Below are 22,786 nucleotides of genomic sequence, written 5' to 3' on the forward strand. Positions count from 1 at the left end.
ATGTATCTGGGTTATTATATAGACACCCCCAATCGATGACTCACTAAGTTATCTTTATAAAGCTCTTATCTTCAAGTAAGTTGCTGCTAGCCTGCTTCCCATGTTGTCAAAAGGATCTGAGATAATCAACTTATAAAGTCAGGGTTATTTGGCTCCATTTTGAAGGTTTGTCCTTAGACCTTTTAGGCATCCAGTGTGGGCACATCATGGTGATGCCAGAGAGCACGTGGTGGAGCCTAACTGCACCCTCATTGCCACCCAGGACACCAAAGAGAAGAAATGAAAGGGGTCAGGGTCTCCATATCCCCACCAAGGGTATTTACCAGATTAACCTTACTTCCTCCCAAGAGGACCCATTCCTTAAAAGTTCTACAGTACTACAAGGCTGCGGTCAAGCCTTTAACCATGCTAGGACTCAGGAATAGCACTCCTGGGTACAGACTGAAAGGAATCCAAGTCAGCATACCACAAAGACACAGAACATCTTTGTTTATTGCTGTACTACTCGCAATAGCCAAGACATGAAACCAGTCTAACAAACCAACAAGAGATGAATGGATAAAGAAGATGTGATACACCACACACACATGCACGCTCATGCGCGCACTGAAATTTTAGTTAACTCTAAAGAAGAAAGAAATATGTTACTACAAGAAAATGGATGGAAATAGCGATCACTGTGTTAAAGGAAACAAGCCTTACTCAAAAAGACAATTTTCTCTCATTGTCAGAATCTACATTTAAAAGGACATGAAAGTAGAAGGGGAACGTTCGAAAAGAAGAGAATATGACCACAGCAGACGACGGATGTGTGGAAATGTCATAATAAACCTATTAGTTTATACAGCTAATATGCATTACTCAAAAATATATTACAATATGGTTGAGGAAGTGGCTCAGTCTAAATTACTTTCTAGAAAAACATGAGGGCCCAAGATGAATCCCTAACCCACAAAAAAAGAAAAAAAAGCCAGATGTTGTTGCCCATGCTTAAATCCCAGCACTGGAGAACAAAGATTCCTTGGGCTTGGCAGCCTTCTAGCCTAGTCTCTTCAGTGAGCTCCAGCGAGAGGTCCTGTCTCAAAAAACTAGGTGAAGGGGCCAGAGAGAAAGCTCCATAGTTAAGAACACCTATGGTTCTCTTCGAGACCTGAGTTCAGTTTCCAGCACCCACATCTTCCAGTTCACAGCTTCCTGTCACTCCGGCTCTGGGGGATCTGGATCCTTCTGCCAGCCTGTGTGTGTGCCACCTGCAGACATACAGAAAGAACACAATGTGAACTTTTTCTGACTGAAGTCCAGCAAAATCCACACCTTTAAAATGTTCCCACTATCAGGTGGTTTTGGACTGCTTGGAACTAGGCTCTTTTGAGCATCTCACAACATGGATGAACCTTGACAGCTTCAACCTAAACAAAAGCAACCAGGCACAAAGGCCACATGTTCTGTGATTCCATTTATAGGAAATGTCCAGAGCAGGCAAACCCACAGAGAGACAGCAGACAGGCGGTTGGTTGTCCAGGGATGTTGGGGGGGAGCAGTTGATGGAGCAGAGCTACCACCGAGTTTGGAGTTTTTCTGTAGGAGGATGGAAATGGTAAATGGCGTGACAGCTCCCCAACTTCAGCTACACTAAAAGTCACTGAGCTCCACATTTGAAAGGCTGAATCTTGTAATATGGAAAGCATTTTCATGGATAAGTATTAGAAGTTTAATTGTGTACTGTAATGTGTAATTCCCTCATAACACCACCTTCTGTGGCCTCACCTTTAGGTACTCTGAAGCAAATTAAGTACAAAGAATGACTTTGTTATTTGGGAAAATATGGAAGATTAGTCAGACACGGCAAGGTGCAGAGTAGAATCAAGAATTAAGAAAGTCGGACTGGAGAGATGGCTCAGCAGTTAAGAGCATTGCCTGCTCTTCCAAAGGTCCTGAGTTCAATTCCCGACAACCACATGGTGGCTCACAGCCATCTGTAATGAGGTCTGGTGCCTTCCCCCTTCTGGCCTGCACACATACGTGCAGACAGAATATTGTATACATAATAAATAAACAAACAAACAAATAAATAAATAAATAAAAAGAATTAAGAAAGTCAACCGTCACAATGGCATAGGCCTTCTAATCCCAGTGCCAGGGAGGCAAAGGGCAGATAGATCTCTGCAAATGTGAGCCCAGCGCAGTCTACAAAGCAATTTCAAGGCCAGCCAGTATTGTGTAATGAGACCTTGCCTCAACAAACAAAAACAAAAAGGAACAAAGGAAGTGAAAATCAGATCAAGGAGAGGAACCCCATGCTTCCACGAAGCTCCCTAGGATTGGGGGTGAGGAGGTGAGGAGATGGCTGGGTTCCCTCTCTGAGAGGCATGAGAACTGCGGAAGATCTGTGTTCATTTCCGCTCAGCACCCACTGAGCCATTCGTCTCTGTCTCACTCTGGGGCACTCCTGTGCAGGGCCAACTCAGCCTAAGCTCCTTGCTCCTTAGGGATGGTCCAACATGTACTTAGCCCTTCAAACAACAATACAATCCAAGAACACTAATCCAGGGCGAGGGGCAGAAACATTGTTTTCATGGTGGATCTCTGCAAAGGGAAATTAAGAGTTGATTTCAGCCACCTGAATTTATCTAAAGAGTGTGTGTGTGTGTGTGTGTGTGTATGTGTGTATGTGTGTGTGTGTGTGTGTGTGTGTGTGTATTTGAGTTTTTGAGACAGATTTTTACTATTTACCCTAGACTGGCTTCAGACTTGGGAATCCTATAACTTCCGCCACCACGTTCTAGAATTACAGGTATGTAATGCTAGAGTAAATGCTTGGAGTAAAGCCCAAGGCTCATGAATGGTAGGCAAGCGTTCTTCCACTAAGGTACGCTCCCAGACTGCTGATAACATGAGGGAAGAACTTAGACAACCCCAAGTAACAGAGCAAGAGCTGGATGGTGATGCCCTCTGACCCTGGCTCAGACTGCTGCATGGAAACAGTGTCACTGTTCAGTCACACAGAAGCCCATTCTCAGGATGAGCCTCTTCCTATGCCTCTGACTTAGAGTAACAAAGATTACACTTGTAGTTCATAAAGCGCGAAAGTACAAAGACTGCAAAATACAGCATGTCATAAAAATACATGAGACTTTCTGAAAATACGCTAAAAATATATCTTCATCAATAAAATATGCAGCTTTTCAAAACTAAAGAAAAATGTAGGCGCTGGAGAGACGGTTCTATGGTTGAGAGCACTTGTTGCTCTTCCAGGGGACGAGGGTTTGTTCAGGTGACTCACAACCACCTGAAACTCCAGCTTTATGGGCTCCGACACCCTTTTCTGGCACTGGATACAGGTGGTACACACATAAACAACATACATTTGCATACAATAAATAAATACATCTTTAAAAAAATGCAATTGATGGTGGGCGGTGGTGGCCTATGTCTTTAATCCCGGCAGGAGGCAGAGGCAGGCAGATCTCTGTGAGTTCGAGGCCAGCCTGGCCTACAAGAGCTAGTTCCAGGACAGGCTCCAAAGCTACAGAGAAACCCTGTCTCAAAAGACCAAAAAAGAAAAAAAATGTAATTGACAAGATTAGTTCTGAATTCTACCTTCTCTAAATATTTTGGAAGTGGAACTCTGTGCTTGACAAACTCATGTTTGACTTAGATTAACCTCATTCCTGCCAACACATCCCTCTCTGTAGTTTTTATACTTTTGGGTGGAGAGAGGTCTAGTTGAATGACAGGTGGGGTGGGCGGGGTTCCAATCTCCTTCAGCCCATAACACTCATGCTGTGGTCATCAGACTCCATCCCAGTTAGGAAGTTAGCTCAAAAGGCTTCTCACCTCACAAGTAGGCAGGTATTTTCACGTGTATTGTGGAGATGACAGTGGTAGCTAGGCATGCACCTTTCGTCTTGGGTACCCTAGAGACACCCAAAGCCAGATGCTTTAGACACAGACACAACCAAACAACAAGCAAAAATGTACCAGGCAAAAGTAAGTAAGAAAAACACTGAGTTCTGGTTAGGTCTGGGCCAAATGTCCCATGTAATATAATCCAGACCTTCTGAAATATTGAACATTAACAGCAGTGCTCCTTTTAAAGTGAGTGGTAGAATGAAATATGGCACAAGGAATATGCAAGGTTGAGGTGCAGCTCAGTGATAGATCACTGGTCTACACATGGGAGACCCCAAATACCGCCCGCAGCATGGCAGAAACATACACCAAAGCTGTGCAGACACCGGCAGGGCTGAGACACTTGTGCATTTGTGGGCTGAATATATAGAATCTGATGCCCGGACATTTTTCCTGTGGCAAAGAAAGAAGCTCCCCAGCTGGGCGATGATGACACACGCCTTTAATCCCAGCTCTCGAGAGGCAGGCAGATCTCTGTGAGTTCAAGGCCAGCCCAATCTACAAAGTGAGTTCCAGGGTAGTCAGGCTGTCACACAGAGAAACCCTGTCAAAAAAAAAAAAAAAGGAGGAGAGGAGAAGAGGAGAAGACAGAGGAGGAGAAAGAAATCAGTAAGCCCCCCAGTTTCTTGTTATTACTTTCTGGAAAAGAAATCTGGGGTCAGCTACCTAAGGATTACGCTCAAATTTGTATTCGCTATCATTACAACCATCAGAATTACAACCATCAGAAGCAAGACACTATTTTCCTGAAACATGGCCATGCCTTGACAAAGGTTCACACTTTTTTCTGTTTACTGATCATAAATACCTATTATAATAAATTTTAAAACTACTCATGATTTCTTTTCCTGTTGCCAGTAATTCTTGCAATCTGGAGTTCTCAAAGCCCCAGTAATAGCCAGAGGCATGAGCTGGTCTCTGTCTACAATGTCTTTGCCCTGGGCTGCAGGTGCCTGAGGCATCTTCCAGAGTTTTCGTTGGTTGCTAAAGGCTTTTCTCACTGCTCTCCAGAAGGCTCTGCAGGGGTGAACTTCATAGACCTTCAGGGATCCTCACCACCTCACATAGACAGTTCTGAGCCCCTCTCTCCCTCTCCCTCCTTCTATATCTACCATTCATGAGGTGGGTGCAGCTAGGGTAGAGCACATGCTTCCCATGCAGGAGGCCCCAGGTTTAATCCCTAACAGTTCTCAAAGTAAGCATTACTGAGAGTCAGGGAGGTGGTGTACACCGTTAATCTCAGTACTCAGAAGGCAGGGGCAGAGAGATCTCTGTGCGTTTGAGGACAGCCTGGTCTACAGAGCAAGTTCCAGGACAGCCGGGGCTACACAGAGGCTAACCCTATCTCAAGAGACAAAAACAACAACAAACAGTATTACTGGCGTCCTCCTGGAAGACGCTGCCCTGCAGCCCATTCTAAACTCCCTTCATCTTTTTCTCTCCTCACTTTGGGGTCTTTCAGTTGTCAGTATAATGACAGTATGGAGGAGACAGGACAGTCAGAGCAGGACCCTTTCATAGCTAAACTTATTTAAACCTTGGTAATTCTCAGGGACCAGGACTGTGACTTTGGTTTGAGTAGTTGTGCCCAGCCTGGTGATGCTCATTCCCCACTTAGGGCAGATCTAAAACTAAGACAGGGATTGGGTGTATCTTACTGGTCTATCACATGCTTTGCGTTCATGGAGCCCTGGGTTCTGTCGCCAACGCGGGGGGCAAACCAACCAGGTGGTTGTACTTTAGTGTCTCTATCACTACCACATAAGCCAGACACAGTGGTAGTCTTCGTAAGAACTGTCCATCCCTGACTATCTTTAGTAGTGTCTCAATATCAGTGGAAAAAATAAAGAAAAATATTTCTTTACAAGGTTTAAAGGCTTTTATACTGCTATTTCTGAATGTCATAGAAAATCTTTGCTGGCTTTGAAAGTATTAACCTCAAGAAGAGAGGTAGGGAAAAAGCCACCTTGGCAGACCACCAACAGCCGAAGAGCCGGGGTTTCATTACACAGCTCTTCCCAGGCATTTAGGTGATAAACATTTCTACAAGACCGGCTCTTCTGCCACTTTCACGGCATTAATCTCCATGTATATAGTTCGAGACAAAGAGAGATTTTAGCCAGATACTCAAGGTGACTGAAAGCCTCAGGAAAATATAAATAAAGGTTTTTAAATTTATGGTACAAAATAGAAACAAGAAACACAGGCACTTTCCCCTTGCCAGGGAGGATTTATGACTTTGAACTCTGCATCTGTCTGAGGAAGCCTCGGCCAGCTTCCTAAGGCGCTGTGCCCCCCACAGCTGCTGACTCTACTAAAATAGCCCCACCACTGCTACTTAATTCAGAACTCCTGCAAGACTGAAAACCTCAGTGTTCCTTAAAGGGGACTGGGCAAATAAAACATGCTACAACCATGCCACAGAACACTACGCAGGACAGCTCTTCGTGAAAGTTCCACTGGCCCTTATAGCCCAGCTCATGTGCCAGTTCCCTTGGCTTAGGCACCTGTTCTGGTCTGAACACAGAGAGCACCACCTCTGCCCCAAGCCCATGTTTCACAAGAACTGGTTCCCAGCTAATGGTACTGCTTTGAGGGGCTATAGGATCTTTACATGGCATCCCTGGTGGAGAGGTGTCTAGCCCCCAGCTGCTACTTGAAGGGCATTAGCATGCACTTCATCTGCACTGATCAGCTCTGTCCTGCCTTCTCACCATGATGGGCGGGATGTTCCGAAACCAGGAGCCCAAACAGGCCTTCCTCCCTTGTTTCTGCCAGGCATTTATCCCAGCAATGCGGAGAATTACTAGCACACCGCCCCACAGCATTTCGCCATCACTCACCCTGATACTGGTCACAGCTGTGGTGCTGGCACATTGGGACTTCTCTGTCCCTCAGCAGACAGCAGGCCTGGGGAGGGAGGGAAGCACGGTAGATTAGTCCCTGATCCACTCCACAGTTTGGTGCACCATGTTCAGGGAAGGAGCCTACCAGGGGGCAAATAAATACACGAGATTACTGAGAGATTGGAGGAGGCACACAGGTCGCAGTTAGCAAAGGGATGAGGTGGAGAAAAATGAACCTATCTTGTAGGTCCCCAGCTGACTCCATAGCTCGTGCACACCCTCGAGTGTCTCCAAAGAACTGCTTCCCAAGTGGTCAGCTACTCTGGAAGACTCGGGGACACTTCTTCCACCATTGCTCACATGAACCGTTAGAACTGAGGTGATAGATCATATCTCTCTTTCGCCAGTTCGAAGAAATAAAAACAGGTCTTTTCACAGGACAAGCAGACAGGGACCATTCAAACACCACCAATGTTCATGAGGGAGACATCCCCACATCTGACATGAATAATGGCAGAAAGAGACAGCTGGTCAACCACTCAGCTGTAGGCAATGATTTCCCACGTAGTCACATGGGAAAGGCTCAGGGACAACCCAGGAAGATAGCTTAGCTTTACAACAGAATTCAGAAGCATGAGGGACGTGGGGCAGAGACTACGTGGTGGTGAGAAAGCGTGCTCTGTTTGCACACTGCCCCCTCTCCACGGTCAATGAAAACTAAATGTCAACCGTGCAGAACTCACCTCACTTCTGGGATGACGGTAAAACACCCTGAGTGATATCATGGGCTGCCTATGGTTGCCCTGCCAACGGCGACAAACAGCACACTTGGACCCTGGTGTCAGGTAGAACTATCTGAGCTGGGATCTGCATTTCATCACCTCCTGGTCCCCTCCCTTAGTCTTGTGGGTGTCAGTTTTCATCTGTAAAGCTGGGGATCATAACAGTGACTAATTATAAGGATTTGTGGGGATTGAATGAGATAACGTGAGTGAAAAGCCCAGTACGCTGCTTGGCACATAACGAATGCTTGATGACTGTTAGATGTTATTACTATCACACGATTTCCAGTGTTTTCTGGAAAACAATTTTCCTGTCTGAATGCACTAATCTCCATTTTCTGCAGACAACTCTCAGTGCTGGACTGACATGATCCTCCTCCTCCTGCTGTGTTCTCCTTTCCCACGGCGCTGAGTAACATCTCCTGCGTCTTTCTCACCTGGTCCAACATCCCCAGAAATATCAAAACACTGGAACTGCCTTTCTTAAGAAGTTTGATCCTCCACTGTTTGTGTGTATCGTGTGAAAACAAAGTCAAAATTTTATATTTGTCCAACTGAATTCTAAGTGTAGAAGTTCATGGAGGTTTTACTCCATTAGACAGGGGCCAGGCAGTGAAAGAAAGAGAGCTCACTTTCAAAGGAACGCTCCATGAAGCAAGTGGCCATACTGCCAGATATACCAACCATAAACAGGCACAGGCCGTGGTGGCGCACACCTTCCATCCCCAGTGCTCAGCAGGCAGAAGCAAGTGAATCTCTGTGAGTTCGAAGCCATCCTGGTCTACAAAGCCAATTTCCAGGATAGCCAAGGCTATTACACAAAGAATTCCTGTCTCGAAAAGCAAACCAAAACAAAAGGCATAAGTATAAAAAGTAATGCCACCCAGTGTGGATACCCAGAGTCTGTGCCACCACCTAAGGCCATGTCGGTGTCAAAGGGCCACACTGTCACTGGGGCCATACTCATCTGAGTGGTCTGCACAGTCACTCAGGGCCACAGGGATGTCCAGGCCCAAGCTGCGACAGAGGGCCCTGTCTGGGTTCATGATTCTACCATAGCTGGGGTCTGTGTTGATATCTGTGACCCTGTATTACCACTGGGGGCCATAGGAAAATTCTGGAGAACTGACCCTGCCCTTCTCTGGCTGCCTCAGTTGCCCATCCCCTGCCAAGGACTGGCCCAAGTGGTGTGGGCACAGGAGAGCTGGTCTCCCGAACAGATGGCCACTATAGCAGGAGAGCTGGCCCCACCCCTCACTGTGTATGGACAGAGCTGGCCTCAATGGTGAGGTATGAGACAAACAGCCCTGATTCTTGCCTGAGGGGTGCATTCCCGGAGGAGGCCAGAACTAACCAACTCAGCAACCCAGGCCCACATTCAGGACTTTGAGTTGGCCCACCCCAACATCTACCCTATCTATGACCTGCTGGAGTGTGTGAAGGAACTGGTCCTGCAGAACCATAGTGGCAGGATATCCGAGAGAAATTTCAGGGAGAGTCCAGTATTGATAGTGTACTAGAAGTCAGAGGCATTGAGGCAGACAACTCATTGCAATGAACATTTGCAAGTAAAGCTGTTTGAACAAAAGGGTCTACTGTGTGGCACCCACAGCTCCCAAGGCCACTACACCAAAAGAACATATGATGGAGAGGTGGGAAAGACAGAAGAGTGAAATGGTTTCCTCTCTTTTTTTTTCTTCTTGGGTTGGGGGTTAGATTACGAGGGTGGAGGACAGACATGGAAGGACTGGGAAATGAGTGTGACTGGGGTACGTGACGTGAAAGTCCCAAAGAATCAGTTAAAAAATTACTTAAAAATAGAATTCCCTCTATGTAAGACAAAGGGGAGATGCCTACTGGATTCAGAAGCAGGGAGAACAGGCCATTGCTGGGGTGTTGAGATGCATTAATAATAAGAAGAATCGTAGGCTATGGAGCCAGACCTGAGTGTCAAGACATGGCCTTGCCACTAGTTAACTTTGTGCCCCTCTCAGACTTAACTTTCAGTCACCTCTCAGAGCCTGTGTCCTGCCTGTAATGTAGAGACAACGATGTGAGTCAACTCATGTGCTAGTATAAGGGTTACATCACACTACTCCAGCATGTCTACCCGAACACTGCTATGCTCCCCCCGCCATGGTGCTAATGGACTGAACCTCTGAAACTGTGTGAGCCACCCCAGTCAAATGTGTTCTTTATAGGAGTTGCCTTGGTCATGGTGTCTCTTCACAGCAATAAAAACTCTTGGTGTTTCAGGTGTCTTAGGTCAGTGACGGTGCTCATCCTTGACCCACCACTGCCTGGTACATGCGGGACAAGGAGGCCTAGACACTGATCACATGCCTTTCCTGGGCATTCAATTGCAACTGTTTGAAAATACTTCTACTCCATATATCAGATTAATTATACTGCTAGCCAATGATACACAATTGCAGTCCTAGCCCTTGGGGAAGCTGATCTAGTGAAATTGTCTCAAAATAAGAAAACAAATAAAAAGACTGTATTTGTTTGAATGAGAAAGGCCCCCACAGGCTCATACATTTGAGTACTTGTTCCTGAGTTAGTGGGTAGGATTAGGGGATGTGGCTTTGTTGTAGGATGGTAACTTGGGGGAAGGCATTGAGGTTTCAAAAGACTCATGCTATTTCCATTGTTCTCTTTCTGCCTCATGCTGTGAATCAGGCTGTGAGCTCTCAGCTATAAATGTCTAACCCCCCATAAGGCAGAGGAAATGCTTTTATATAAGCTGCCTTGGGCAGGGTGTTCTACCACAGAAGCAGAAAAGTAATGAGGACCAAGACCAAAAAGAAATCTCCTGACTTGCTCTGGTTATGTAGGAATCAAACTCAGGTTTCTGTCTGGTTTACAAGCCCAAATTCAGCATTAACCAATGACAAGTTTTTAACATATGTAGAAGGACACAGAAATTACAGATTAGCACATCTAATTTGTGTGGACACTTTGTTTGTTTATGTTCAGTTTGGGGTTTTAGTATTTGGAGACAGGGTTTCTCTGTGTAGCCCTGGCTCTCCTGTTACTCATTCTGTAGACCAGACTGGCCTGAAACTCAAATTTACCTACTTCTGCTTCATGAGTGCTGGGATTAAAGGCATGCACCATCATGCCCAGCTGAGCAGTTTGCCTGGTTGTTTTTGGGGTTTGGGGTTTTTTTTTTTTTTTTTTTGGTTTTTCAAGACATGGTTTGTCTGTGTAGCCCTGGTAATCCTGGAACTCACTTTGTAGACCAGGCTGACCTTGAACTCACAGAGATCCACCTTGCCTCTGCTTTCTGAATGCTGGAACTAAAGGCATTTGTCACTACCACCCAGCTGATCAGTTTTATTTTTAAATACACATTCTAACATGCAAGTAAAATATATAATATCAAAATATTATGCAGTATAGGTATGTTACATATAATTAAAATACATGCAATATCAGAATATATATTTATTGGTTTATTATTTAAAACTTGCTTAGGGAAAAATCATTCTGAATTATAAACTCTTGGTGTACTATGTCTTGCCAGGTTATCCTAAATCCTTGTTTTCTTATATCCCCATGGGGTTTGAAACCTGTTTCATAAATTTTCAAGCATTTCACAAAATCAAATGCAAACACTCGGTTTCCACACATTAAGAATACAGAGGTGCTGTGACAAAAATAGCCATGTAACTGTTAATTCAAACACTGTGATTCACAGCACAGCGAGTTAAGGAGGTTAGCAAGAGTGGCTTTAGTAGCATATGACCAAATGGGAATTTATAAGGGACACTGATACTGTCAATGTCAATGTACAAAGACAATGTCACCATACAACTGTCAAGCTAAAATGCATATTTTAAAAGAAATCAAGAAACATTTACTCTTTATTTTAAATTAAAAATTGGGTGTGGTAGCTCAGAAGCCAGCCTGTCTACATAGAGAGATCCAGGTCATTCAGAGGTACATAGTGAGGTCTTATCTCAATCAAACAAAATCTAATAGTTGAGACCAGGAAATTATTTTTACTTGAGTTTCATTGGGCATGATAAGCTCTTCTTAAAATTATCAATGAAGCTCCTAATAAAATGTCTTCCATGCCAACTGGCATGCCCAATCCATGGCTCGCTAGCTACAAATGCATTTGTAGATCACAACATCATGTCTTGATGTCAAAAGGTTGGACACCTCTGTTATGGAAAGCATAGGTGGCAGCGGATGGAGACTTTGTGTTCATTAGATCAAGCTTGCCACACCTGGGGCTGAATACTGACAAAGAAATGGTCCAGACACACTGAGCCTCTAGAAGAACAACAATTGAAATTAATCAAAGAAGTTGATTTAGTAAAGAAAAGACTAGAACAAAAATAAAACTGACTTTGAGTTGATCAAACCCCAAGATATAGAAGTTGGTCAATATAAATGCAGGAAATAGTAGGTATTTTAATACCACAAAAGTGCAACCAAACAATTTCCAAAATGCAAAATTCTTCTGGATCAAAGACTAGGAGAAAAACCGTTCGATACAGGAGAGGACATGTCCTGGAGTGAAGACACACAAACGCAATGGCAACCGTGTTTGGATCTAACTGGACTAAAGCAGCAGGAAGAGCACCCTGGGAAGACGGTGGTGGGCCCCGGAACAATGTGTACAGAGACACTGGAGATTTCTCTTGAGTCTGACAGCTTCTAGTCTACTAGGGAAAGGGAAGGAGCTCCTTACATAGCCAAGACATATCTAAGTTCTTACAGACAAAATGATGTAATGTCTAGAATTTGTTTCAAAATAACCTGTAAGGTGAGGCTGAAGGTGAAGAGAGACAAGATGAAGGGCACTTAGCCACGGATTAACAGCTGATGGAGGCATTTGGGTCCTATTATCCTTTCTGGATTGAAGTTTAGCAAAAAGCCTGGTTTTCATCATCTAAACTGGGGCTCACTGCCCTACAAGGGTAATTTCCCTGGTAACTTAAGTGTGTTTGTGCTCCATCCATAGCTACCTGCGACCCCCACCTTACCCATCGGGGAAGCATCCATTTGTCCAGAAAAGGAACTTTGGGTCAACCGGTCACTGTCCGGCGTGCGTTCAGTCTGCAGACTCCTCTACTGTTTTTACTTTGCGCTGGGTGCGCCATCCTTCCAAGGGCCCACACTTACAGAATCTGGAGCAAGAATTTGCCTTCCTCTACAAATATCTTGTTTTAACTTGAAGCTTAAATATCCCCTAGGGAGTTGTGGGCTATTAAAAACTCGGTTCCTGCTGAGGGGCAATGGAGCCTTCCTGAAGCAGAAGCCAATGTGACGACTTTAAGGCACTGGAGTCTTGCCTTTGAATGGGATTGTGGGATGCACTCAGCCTTCGCTTCGGCTTTCCATCAGTCATGATCTGCGCATGCTCCTACTATGACTGATGCACCACAGGCCCCAGAGCAAGGGCATCAGCCAGTCATGGTCTGAACCCTCCAGATCTATAAGCCAAAGTAAATTTTTTTCATTATAAGCTGATTTGTCTCAAATTTTAATTATTGTGATGGAAGCTAACATACTTTCTAAGAAGCTTCTTAGCAGACACTCCTTGCCCTCTCCTCAAAGGGCAATTCAAAGTCCAGCAGATTCAGACTCCTACCCTGGCTCCTAACTGTAGAGCGCTTATGATCCTCTCTGTAGCACAGGCGACTTAAAGTCAACAAGCCTTGCTGTCTACCGCCAGCCTGCTTTTCCCTTATGGGAAGACTAAACTGGTTGGTCAGCCATGCGTCATGTTTACCTTTCCTACTTTCTGTGTAGCTGTTTCCTGGAACTGGGACATTCCCTCCTGGAGGGCAGAGGGAGGATTATAAGACCCGGAAATCGAAAGCCTCACAACAGGAAAAAACTGAAACTTACAGGATTCACAAGGCTCCCTCTGCAGTATTAGAGAAGCCATAAACAATTGTCCAGGCAGATCCCCCACCTGACAGCAGAAACTGCCTGAGACTCCTGCAGGGAGATACAGGCATGCACAGTCAAGGGTGCTCACCCAGGCTGTGGTAGACTATCCAGCGAAGTCACTGCCTTCGAGCCTTTCCATGCTCCTCTGGTGAACCCAGTAAGTTCATTGGTTTACCAAGTTAGACCTGGGTAGTATCCTCACTTCAATCTGTCATCAGTGTCCTGTCTGTTCAGGTCTCCCCAGAAAAAGCCATACCATGCTACTTTTTTAAGTCCATACTTGGCTTACTTCATAGTTTTGTCTTTTTGTTTCTGTGTGACCAACAAGTAGAGATTTAAAACAAATTTATAGCCCCACCACCACCAATGGAAATGATTACTGCACCCACAAAAAGTCAGCCTTTAATTAGATCAAGCCCTCAGCCAACTATCAACTGCTGGACAGAACAGAGGAGTACATTCTATACGCCATGCAGATGCCACCAGCAAAAGCCAGGCTGTAAAAAAATGGACAAGACAAACATCTTGGGTTCTTCAAAAAATTCCAAAGGAGAAAAAGGAATTGGAAATTAAAACTATGCTTTAAAGGATTAAAAACCATGTTAACCAAACATAATAGTGTCTGTTACATACACATATATATTATGTTCTATTCATATACATATATATTCGCTACATTAGTGGGGAAATGATTGTTTCAACACTAGCAGGATAGCTGGTAACATTAAACAATTATTAAGAGTGATCACAGTATTGTGGTCACTATGGCTTGACTGTGAAATGTTCTCCACGGGCTAACAGGCTAATGTGTATGAACACTGGGTTCCCTGCTGGTGGCATTGTTTCGGGAGGCTATGAAACCTTCAGGAAAGATACCTCGCTGGAGGAAGTAGGTTGCTGGATAGTGGGACTTACAGGTTAGAGACTGCCCCATTCCTGCCTCAATCTGTCTGCTTCCTGCTCTAAGGAGAAACAAGCAAGCTACCTCACATTCTCACTGCCACAGAGCTGCCTGGAGCCATGCCTTTCCAATCATGATGGCCTGTATCTCAACCAATGAGCCAGGATGGATCTTACCTCTGTGAATTACTGTTGTCAAGTATGTTGTCCATGAGAAAAATAGCTGATTACAGTGGTGACAGTAATTTCTTTAAAAATTTATTTTGACAGTGTCCCTGCTGCATGTATGCTTGGACACCAGAAGAGGGCACCAGATCTCACTATAGATGGTTGTGAGCCACCGTGTGATTGCTGGGAATCGAACTTGGGACCTCTTCTAGAGGACCCATGGCTCTAGCCCCGGTTATGGTAATTTTAAAAGATTCACTATATTTAAAACGTATTAGGTTTTTAAATATACCTAGTGAAAAATTATGGACAGAATCAAATAATGTCTTGTATTTGTTTCAAAATAATGAAGGGGTGACATTGTTAAAATGGAGACAGGGTTGGCCTTGAGCTGATGGCCACTGGAAAGGGGATGTTGTGCGGGATCCATTTGCAGTGTTGTCTACCAGTTCAGCATAATGACACATTTTATAAAATCCTATACATGTTAGCTTTAAAAGAGGAGAACTCTGACAGGACAAGTTAGAGTTCTCTTCAGTGTTCTGATCTTACTTCTGTTGGTGGGAGTAATTCTCTCCTTCGCCTCTCCTCACTGCCGTTTTGAAGGTAAACTGTGTGAACCCTGAAGAACTGAGGCTTCCCTGGCAAACCCAGAAGAACAAACAGCTTTCAACAATGTTTGTTGACACCAACAAAGGCTGAAGTGTGTCTGAGGAGAGCAGGTGGGGTGCCTGGGTCAGTGCTGGGAAGGTCTTGGAAGGAGGGGCTGCCGCCCCAACCCAGGACCCAGGAGAAAGCCAGAAGCCAGGGTTGGCTATGAGACAAGGAGCTGGGGTGGGAAGGGGAGTCCTTCCTGTTCTTCATGCACCAGCTTCCAGCTTTAGCAACTGTGTTCTTAGCATAAGCTTAAGAACCATGATTGCAGTGTTGGAAACAAGACTGCTGAAAAGAAAGAGAAGGTGATGGAGGTGCTGGTGGGCCTGAAAGTGGGACACAGCAGGACCAGGGAGAGGAACACAGTAGGACCCAGGGAGAGGGACACAGCAGGACCAGGGAGAGGGACACAGTAGGACACAGGGAGAGGAACACTTATGGCCAGGGAGTATGTCACAGCAGGGCCAGGGGTTACCTTGTCAATGTGTTCTCTGTGTATCTCTTGTACTGAGCTCTCCTCTGTCTATAACTTTAAGATGCCCCCAAGTTCTTCTTCAATCACTGTGTCCTGCCCCTTGCCCCAGGGTGTCTGTCATCTGCATACTGACCAGTGACCAGCCTGAGTATTCAGTTAGCCTCTCCACATTAACTCACCCAAACCACACTCTTGATTTCCCCCCAAACCTTATTAGCTCTGCCAAATACTGTGACCATCCTTCCTTCATCTGTCTCCTTTTCCTCCATTAAGGTCCCCCACACTAGAAAATTCCTCTCATTTCACTGTCCAAATGAATTCCGAATCCTATCACTTCTCATCGCACACATCAATATTACAATACCATCCTGTTGTGTTGACTCGAGAGCTGGCTGAGTCCTATCCAGTGGTTTCCCTTCCTGTATCACACATACAAAGTTCTTTCCCTGACTACCTGACCCTTTGTGCTCTGGGCTCTGCCCATCTCCCATCTTAACCTTTCATTCCTCCCTCTACTCTGGTGGCCAAGGTGGCCTCTGTGCTGTTCCTTCAGGCTCTTGATGTCATCTCCACAGGGAATGCTTTTTCCCAATGCACCTTCACTCCCTTAAGGTCACTGCTCAACTCCTTAGATAGGATTTCTGATCTCATTATAGCTATAAAATACCTTTTCACTTCTTACCCCATCTTGCTTTATTTTTTCCATATTATTTGTCCTCATATGACATATATTGATTTACATTTTATCTGACTCCTAACCAGAATTTAAGTTCCATAAGGGCAATGACATTGTTTACCAGAGCAGTTGTTAGCACAAAGTATTATTAAAGAAATACTACGGATTAATGAATTAATGAAGTGAAAAATGACACAGATGGCTTTTTCATGAAGTTCCAATTTATGAAGTTTAGGACAACAACTTCATTCATTCATTCATTCCTGGAAATACTATACCTGTAGCCAACCTCATACAACTGAGAGATAACCACACCAAACATAGAAAATGTTCACATTTCTTTAGCAGATTTTGTACTGAGCAACCTGTGATGATAGACACCTACGAGTCCCATGTGAAGACAGCTTCCAGTGTTCAGAGTGACCTCTCCAGGCATATCACCTACATCTGGAACAGCTGGACTCAAAGGCAGATGGGTTCCTTACCCTAAGTCACACTATAGCTTTTTAGATTTAGCCTCAAGCCATCTCATTCTGGAACGTTTCCTCTACTGCCCACCGCCCCCAGCACTGGCATCAGGACTGCCAACACGAGCACAGGAAACACTTGAGGCTCATCTCTCACTTCCCTTGTGAGGCCCTTTGTGCCATAGGCAAAGCTGGATGCTGGCTGCTTTGTTAATGTTGCTGAACAACTAACCACTGCTTGGTGTCTTTGTCCTACTGCCTCTTCCTAAGTCTGCAGTCTCTCAAAGACAAGGCTTGTCTGTCTCTGGAGGCTAACACAGCATCTGCCATGCAGTGGGGAATTCAGCAAATGTTCAGTGAGTGAGCAAACGGATTCCATGAGGAGACTTCCATACAGCGCGCTGCTGATGGAGCAGATGGCCAGCTGGCCTCTTGCTCTGTTAACCTTTCAGGACCCTTCTTCGCTGCATATCTGCATGCACATTTCTGCACTTCCTATTTCCTTGCGTGAGCTTTTGCAACATTTCTGTGCCACAGGGACTCATTTGCATTCCCTCTGGTCGTAACTGTTCTGAAAGAAAATGTCTCTCTTGATGAATTCAGAATCTGCTGAAAATATTATGCCTCGTGGGATCCTATTTCTCAGTGACCAGAGAGGTCCTTGTCTGAGGAAAGAGCCAGTGAGGTGCAAGTTTGGTGCCTCCTGCAGCAATTCAACTTGATGCTTTAGTATAATGCCATGGGCCTTTAAAAGCTCCAGTAATAGTAGGGTTAAGTGCTGAAGGCAGTGGGGAGGAGGAGGCGACTAGGTATGGTGTGCACACTTATTATCTGTGCTCTCAGAAGGCTAAGGCAGGAGAATTGTAAGTCCCAGGCTAGTCTGGGTTACACAGGGAGACCCTGTCTCAAAGAAGAAAAAACCAGTACATTCTAGGTATGTATACATTAACATGGAAAGACACAGTGTATTAATTACTAGCAGATTACATAATATTGTGGTTTGAGGTTGCAGTAAACAGTTATGTTTATTATTTCTCTTCTCCACAAAGACTCTGATTTCTTATCAGAGTCTTCTTCCCTCAGTTGAGTGTGGTTGTTGGCGGTGATATCCTCAGGTGAGATCCATCATCTATGATGGATGCTGAGGAGCAAAGCTGTCCTTAGCAGGTGCACGGGCCAGCAGCAGCAGTCTGCACAGACAGCTCCACCCAGATGATGACTGATATGCTCTTGCTCCCTGTGGCTTTGTCCTCCAACGCCCCGTGACTCCAGTATGCCCCAGCCTGCCCCACCCAGTCCACTGCAAGGTTGGAGCTCGGTGCACAGCCCTTTCTCTGCTCCTGTGTCCTCCATCAGGTCCGTCTTTGCTTCTACAAGGCCACCTTGCTTTCTGCATGTCTGAGAAAAGCCCTATCAGGTTCACAGTGATATTCTGAGGGCATTAGAGACATACACACATTTGGGAGAAAGTTTCAGAAGAGATAAGGTCAAGTGTTAATTGACAGAGCAGTTGAAACTTCACATTGCTTCTCCAGAGACCCATTCCCCAAGAAAGTCTTAGTTTAGACTTTCTAGTGACATGAGCCAACCTGCAGGGGACACAAGAGAAAACACTGGACTCCATCTCCATTTATATACCACACATGTCAGAATCAGTTCTCATGGACACTTTCTCTGAATGGCAGGCAAAGCCGCTACGGTAAGCACAAGTAGCTTCAAGAAAGTGGTGCCATGTGCTGAGTGGGTGCCGTGGCCCAGGGGTACAGGTCAAAGATAAGAAATCTACTCCTGCAAACGCTTTGCCAACCATGACACGAGGTTAAACAGCAACGGTATAGTCAGATTTGGTAAGGAACTAAAGAAATGATAAGGTCATGAATCAAGAAGACTATCAGAGACAGATTTGCCTAAGTGAGGATCATGCCCTGAGCAGGTAACCAGAGCTGGAATGCATCTATGACAACTAGCAAAACATTTAAATCCTAAGCATTCAGAACACAAAAGTGAAGGCGTAAGTCATAGACAATAACACACCAGTTTGGAATTATGATTAATAGAATGGTTATTTATTCAAAGGGGAAAAAACTTACAGATTACCGTCCCAGACAACAGCCCCTCCGTGCGAACAGGAAAGGAGTCTAGAAGCCGGAAGCGGAGTTGGAAGCCAGAGAGGGAGAGGAGGACAACCGCTGCTTTTTTTAAAGAGAGAGAGACCACGCCCCAATAGGCTGGTAACTCAGCGGCGATTGGCTGAAGGAGCGGAAGGAGCTGCCGCAGCATCTCCCCCTTTTGTTTAAGTAAGAGAGTTCTAAGCCTATTATGAAATTATATACAATAAGTACAAACCTACGAAATTATATACAATAAATACAAACATCCTATTCTAATTAGCTTAAGTCTTGTATAACAAATAACTTGGCCAAGTCATGAAAGGAAAGTAACTACATTTATATAATCTTCAATCCCATCAAAGATCTGAGAAGGAAAATAATGTTACCTGAGTAGTTAGGAAGTGCAATCAAACAATTTCCAGAACATGTAACAAATCACAGAGACAACTGGCTACCTGAGCAAACACCCAAAGTCACGTTTGCAGCGTTGAAGCAACCAACTTTGACTAAGGCCTGACGTAACTGACATACCATTTTCAAAGGCAAGAAACTTCAAAACTACCTTACCCTGTCTTGGCAGGATATGACAGTCCTGTTTTATCCATTTACAGATATTCTGTAACTCTCTCAGTAGTTGAGGTATGAGCATTTGTTTACTCAAAGGCCAGTTCTGCCAAGAAGAAAGGCTCCAGGTGGAGTGTCTTTGGTGCTCAACATTCTCTCGGGAATAGATCGGTGTTGCCAGGAGCGATTGTGTCTCCCTACCACAGAGCTCTGAATTAGATTAAAGGCCATTTTCTACAGTTCTTTGAAGAGGTTGAAGATTATCTATCTATACTGAATATAATCTCTATGTATCTAAAGAACCTGATTAGTCTAATTATAAATGACAAACTTAGATGACTGTTGATCTATATAATTCTCAATATCTATCTAACTTAAAGACTGAGATAATAAACAACTGTGCAATAAATGAGGACAATGTGACCTCCAAATATAAACAATGTGCAAGGATACATTGCAATATGGTAAATATATATATCAATACATAAACAATATATAAGTATCTTAATCAGAGGTAGAAGTGTACAATGCAATATGGTAAATATACATATATCAATACAATATATATATTAATACATAAAAATGTTTTAAACAGAGGTAGAAGCATGCATGCATAGAATAGTCAACATAATTTAACTTTGTATCAATATATAAGAATCGATACCAATATGTTTGTCTAAAAACAATAGCTCACAAGTACAAATCTATTATCCCATAATCCAATTATCCCTCTTTTTTTTTTTAAAGATTCCTGCGCTTATAAAATTCCTCCCCCAACCCTCAACTGTATACTAACTATAACCAACCCCTAAATGATGTCCCTAAACCCAAGGACAAACTTTACTAGGAGAGGGGACGTCGTTCTCTAGAATTACTTCCAGTTGTCATGGGGCGACGTTCTTTCTGGGGGATCCTGTGAAAGTAAAATGATGGTTAAATTTCAAGATTAATGTCTTTTAAAATTGGAAATAGTCTCTGAGTATTTTGTGGAGGTCTGGCCAGAATGTTGTACAAGATGTGCACCATTTCAGCTAACCACGTTGGAACCATCTTGTGCAGCTGGTACCCAAAACAGGTCTTGTAGTAGCGCTATCAGTATCATGACGTCATCTCAACCAGGTGGAGTTGTTGTTATGGGGCCCCATCTTCTTCCTGGAAACTTCAAATGTCACTGCAGGAGAAACTCATTGTTCATTGTGGAAAACTTAAACAGTAATCATATAGACATATATAGACACGCATATATTCAATGAAAGGCATGATAGATATATTTAATGAAAGGTATGATAGATATGAAGAAAAGTAAAGATATTTTCTAAACTCATATTTCTTTTTGTCCCATATCATGGCTCTTGACATGAGACAGAAACTCTAGAAACTCTGGGTTTTTCTTTTAACAACAGGCTTTGAATTAGAGAGGGACTGAGCCAGAGTCCAACTCCAAAACCAGCTCTATAAATTTAGAAATATGATTTAGTATATTGTACTTACAGAACCTATTCAGTTTTCTTGATAGTCCCTATTGGGCCATTATTTTCCATCTGTCAGTATTTCAATATCCAGGGTCCCTTGAACTTTTCAAAGATCAGTGTTTTCCTGTGGAGATAAGAACAGAACCCTGCCCCCATTCTATATGTTTTTCTTACCACCTGTATGAATATCATCATTGTAGATGAGCTGTCATTTCTCCTTTCCAAGAGGTTTCTCCTCTTCAAATCGAACCTTTATTAATTTTGATGGTATCCACAATTTTTCTTCTCCTGTGGAAACAAGAGCAAAACCCCTTCCCCAACGCAGCACATCTCCTGGCTTCCACTGAGAGGTCGGCACGTCTTTGAAATAAACAGGTTGGTTTAGTTCAGAAGTTTTTTCCATTATCCAATGCCTCTCTGCTGCTGTTGTTCCTTTCTCATTAGCATTAAGAAAATTCAAGGTTAATAAAGAATTATGCAATCTATTTCTGGGGGTATCTTTCATCCCTTTCTGTTTGTTTAGCATATCCTTTATAGTACGATTTGATCTTTCTATAACTGCCTGACCTGTAGGATTATTTGGTATACCTGTAACGTGTTTTATATTATAATAAGCAAAGAAGCATTTCATTTTCTTAGATACATATGCTGGACCATTGTCTGTCTTTATTTGTGCAGGTATACACATGATGGCCATAACTTCCAATAAATGTGTGATTACCGAATCAGCCTTTTCTGAGCTCAGGGCAGTTGCCCACTGAAAACCTGAATACGTGTCTATGGTGTGGTGTACATATTTTAATTTACCAAATTCCATAAAGTGGAACACATCCATCTGCGAGATTTCATTCCTTTGAGTACCCTTTGGGTTACTCCCTGCAGGCAATGGTGTTTGATTATAGAAAGAACAAGTAGGACATCTCTTTATAATGTCCTTAGCTTGTTGCCATGTAATGGAAAACTCTTTCTTTAAGCCTTTACTATTGACGTGATTTTTTTTATGAAATTCTGAGGCCTGCAGAATGCTTCCAATCAATAATTGGTCAATTTCAGCGTTACCTTGTGCTAGAGGGCCAGGCAGACCAGTATGGGACCGGATGTGTGTTATGTACATTGGACAAAGCCTATTTCTAATTATGTCCTGTACCTGGATAAACAATGAAGTCAACTCTGTGTCATCTGGTATGAATTCAGCGGTTTCAATATCCAAGATAACTCTTTCTGCATATTGTGAATCTGTAACTATATTAAGAGGTTCTTTAAAATCCCTTAGCACCATAAGAATGGCATATAATTCTGCCTTCTGGACAGAATTATAAGGGCTTTGTTCCACCTTACTCAATTCTTCCGATTTATAACCTGCTTTCCCTGATTTATTTGCATCGGTATAAAATGTCCGGGCTCCAGTTATTGGAGCATCACGTACAATTCTAGGAAGAATCCAAGAAGTTCTCTTTATGAGGTTAAGTCTATCACTTTTGGAATAGTTGCTGTTAATTTCTCCCAAAAAATTAGCACAAGCTCTTTGCCATGGTTCATTATCTTTCCATAACTTTCTTATTTCCTCAGTAGTAAAAGGTACTATAATTTCTGCTGGGTCTATACCTGCTAGTTGACGAAGTCTCAGTTTACCTTTTATAATTAATTCAGAGACCTTTTCTACATAAGTTTTTGATTTTTACTTGGTTTATGAGGTATAAATATCCACTCTAAAATAATATTTCCCTCTGCATTAAAATCCCTGTAGGAGAAATTCTGGAAGGCAGTATGACTAGGATGGAACTAAGATTCGGGTTGACCCTATCCACATGTGCCTCCTGTAATTTTTCCTCAATCATTGTCAGTT

The 22,786-nt window shown here is 43.6% G+C and overlaps 1 protein-coding gene across 1 annotated transcript in view; it reads right to left on the bottom strand.

Moving 5' to 3' along the window:
- Window positions 1-472: 472 nt before the first annotated feature.
- Drc8 (dynein regulatory complex subunit 8) overlaps window positions 473-22,786 on the bottom strand; it is a 119,705-nt gene continuing 97,391 nt past the window's right edge. Inside the window, exons 6-7 of the mRNA XM_087906094.1 lie at window positions 6,756-6,822; window positions 473-1,250 (exon numbers count right to left, since the gene is read on the bottom strand). Coding sequence (XP_087762220.1) covers window positions 6,767-6,822 — 56 coding nt within the window. The 3' untranslated portion in view covers window positions 473-1,250; window positions 6,756-6,766. The remainder of the gene's footprint in view (window positions 1,251-6,755; window positions 6,823-22,786) is intronic.

This window comes from Myodes glareolus, chromosome 5 (genome assembly GCF_982192425.1).
Source record: "Myodes glareolus chromosome 5, mMyoGla1.1, whole genome shotgun sequence".
In the NCBI taxonomy this organism is placed as follows: Eukaryota; Metazoa; Chordata; class Mammalia; order Rodentia; family Cricetidae; genus Myodes; species Myodes glareolus.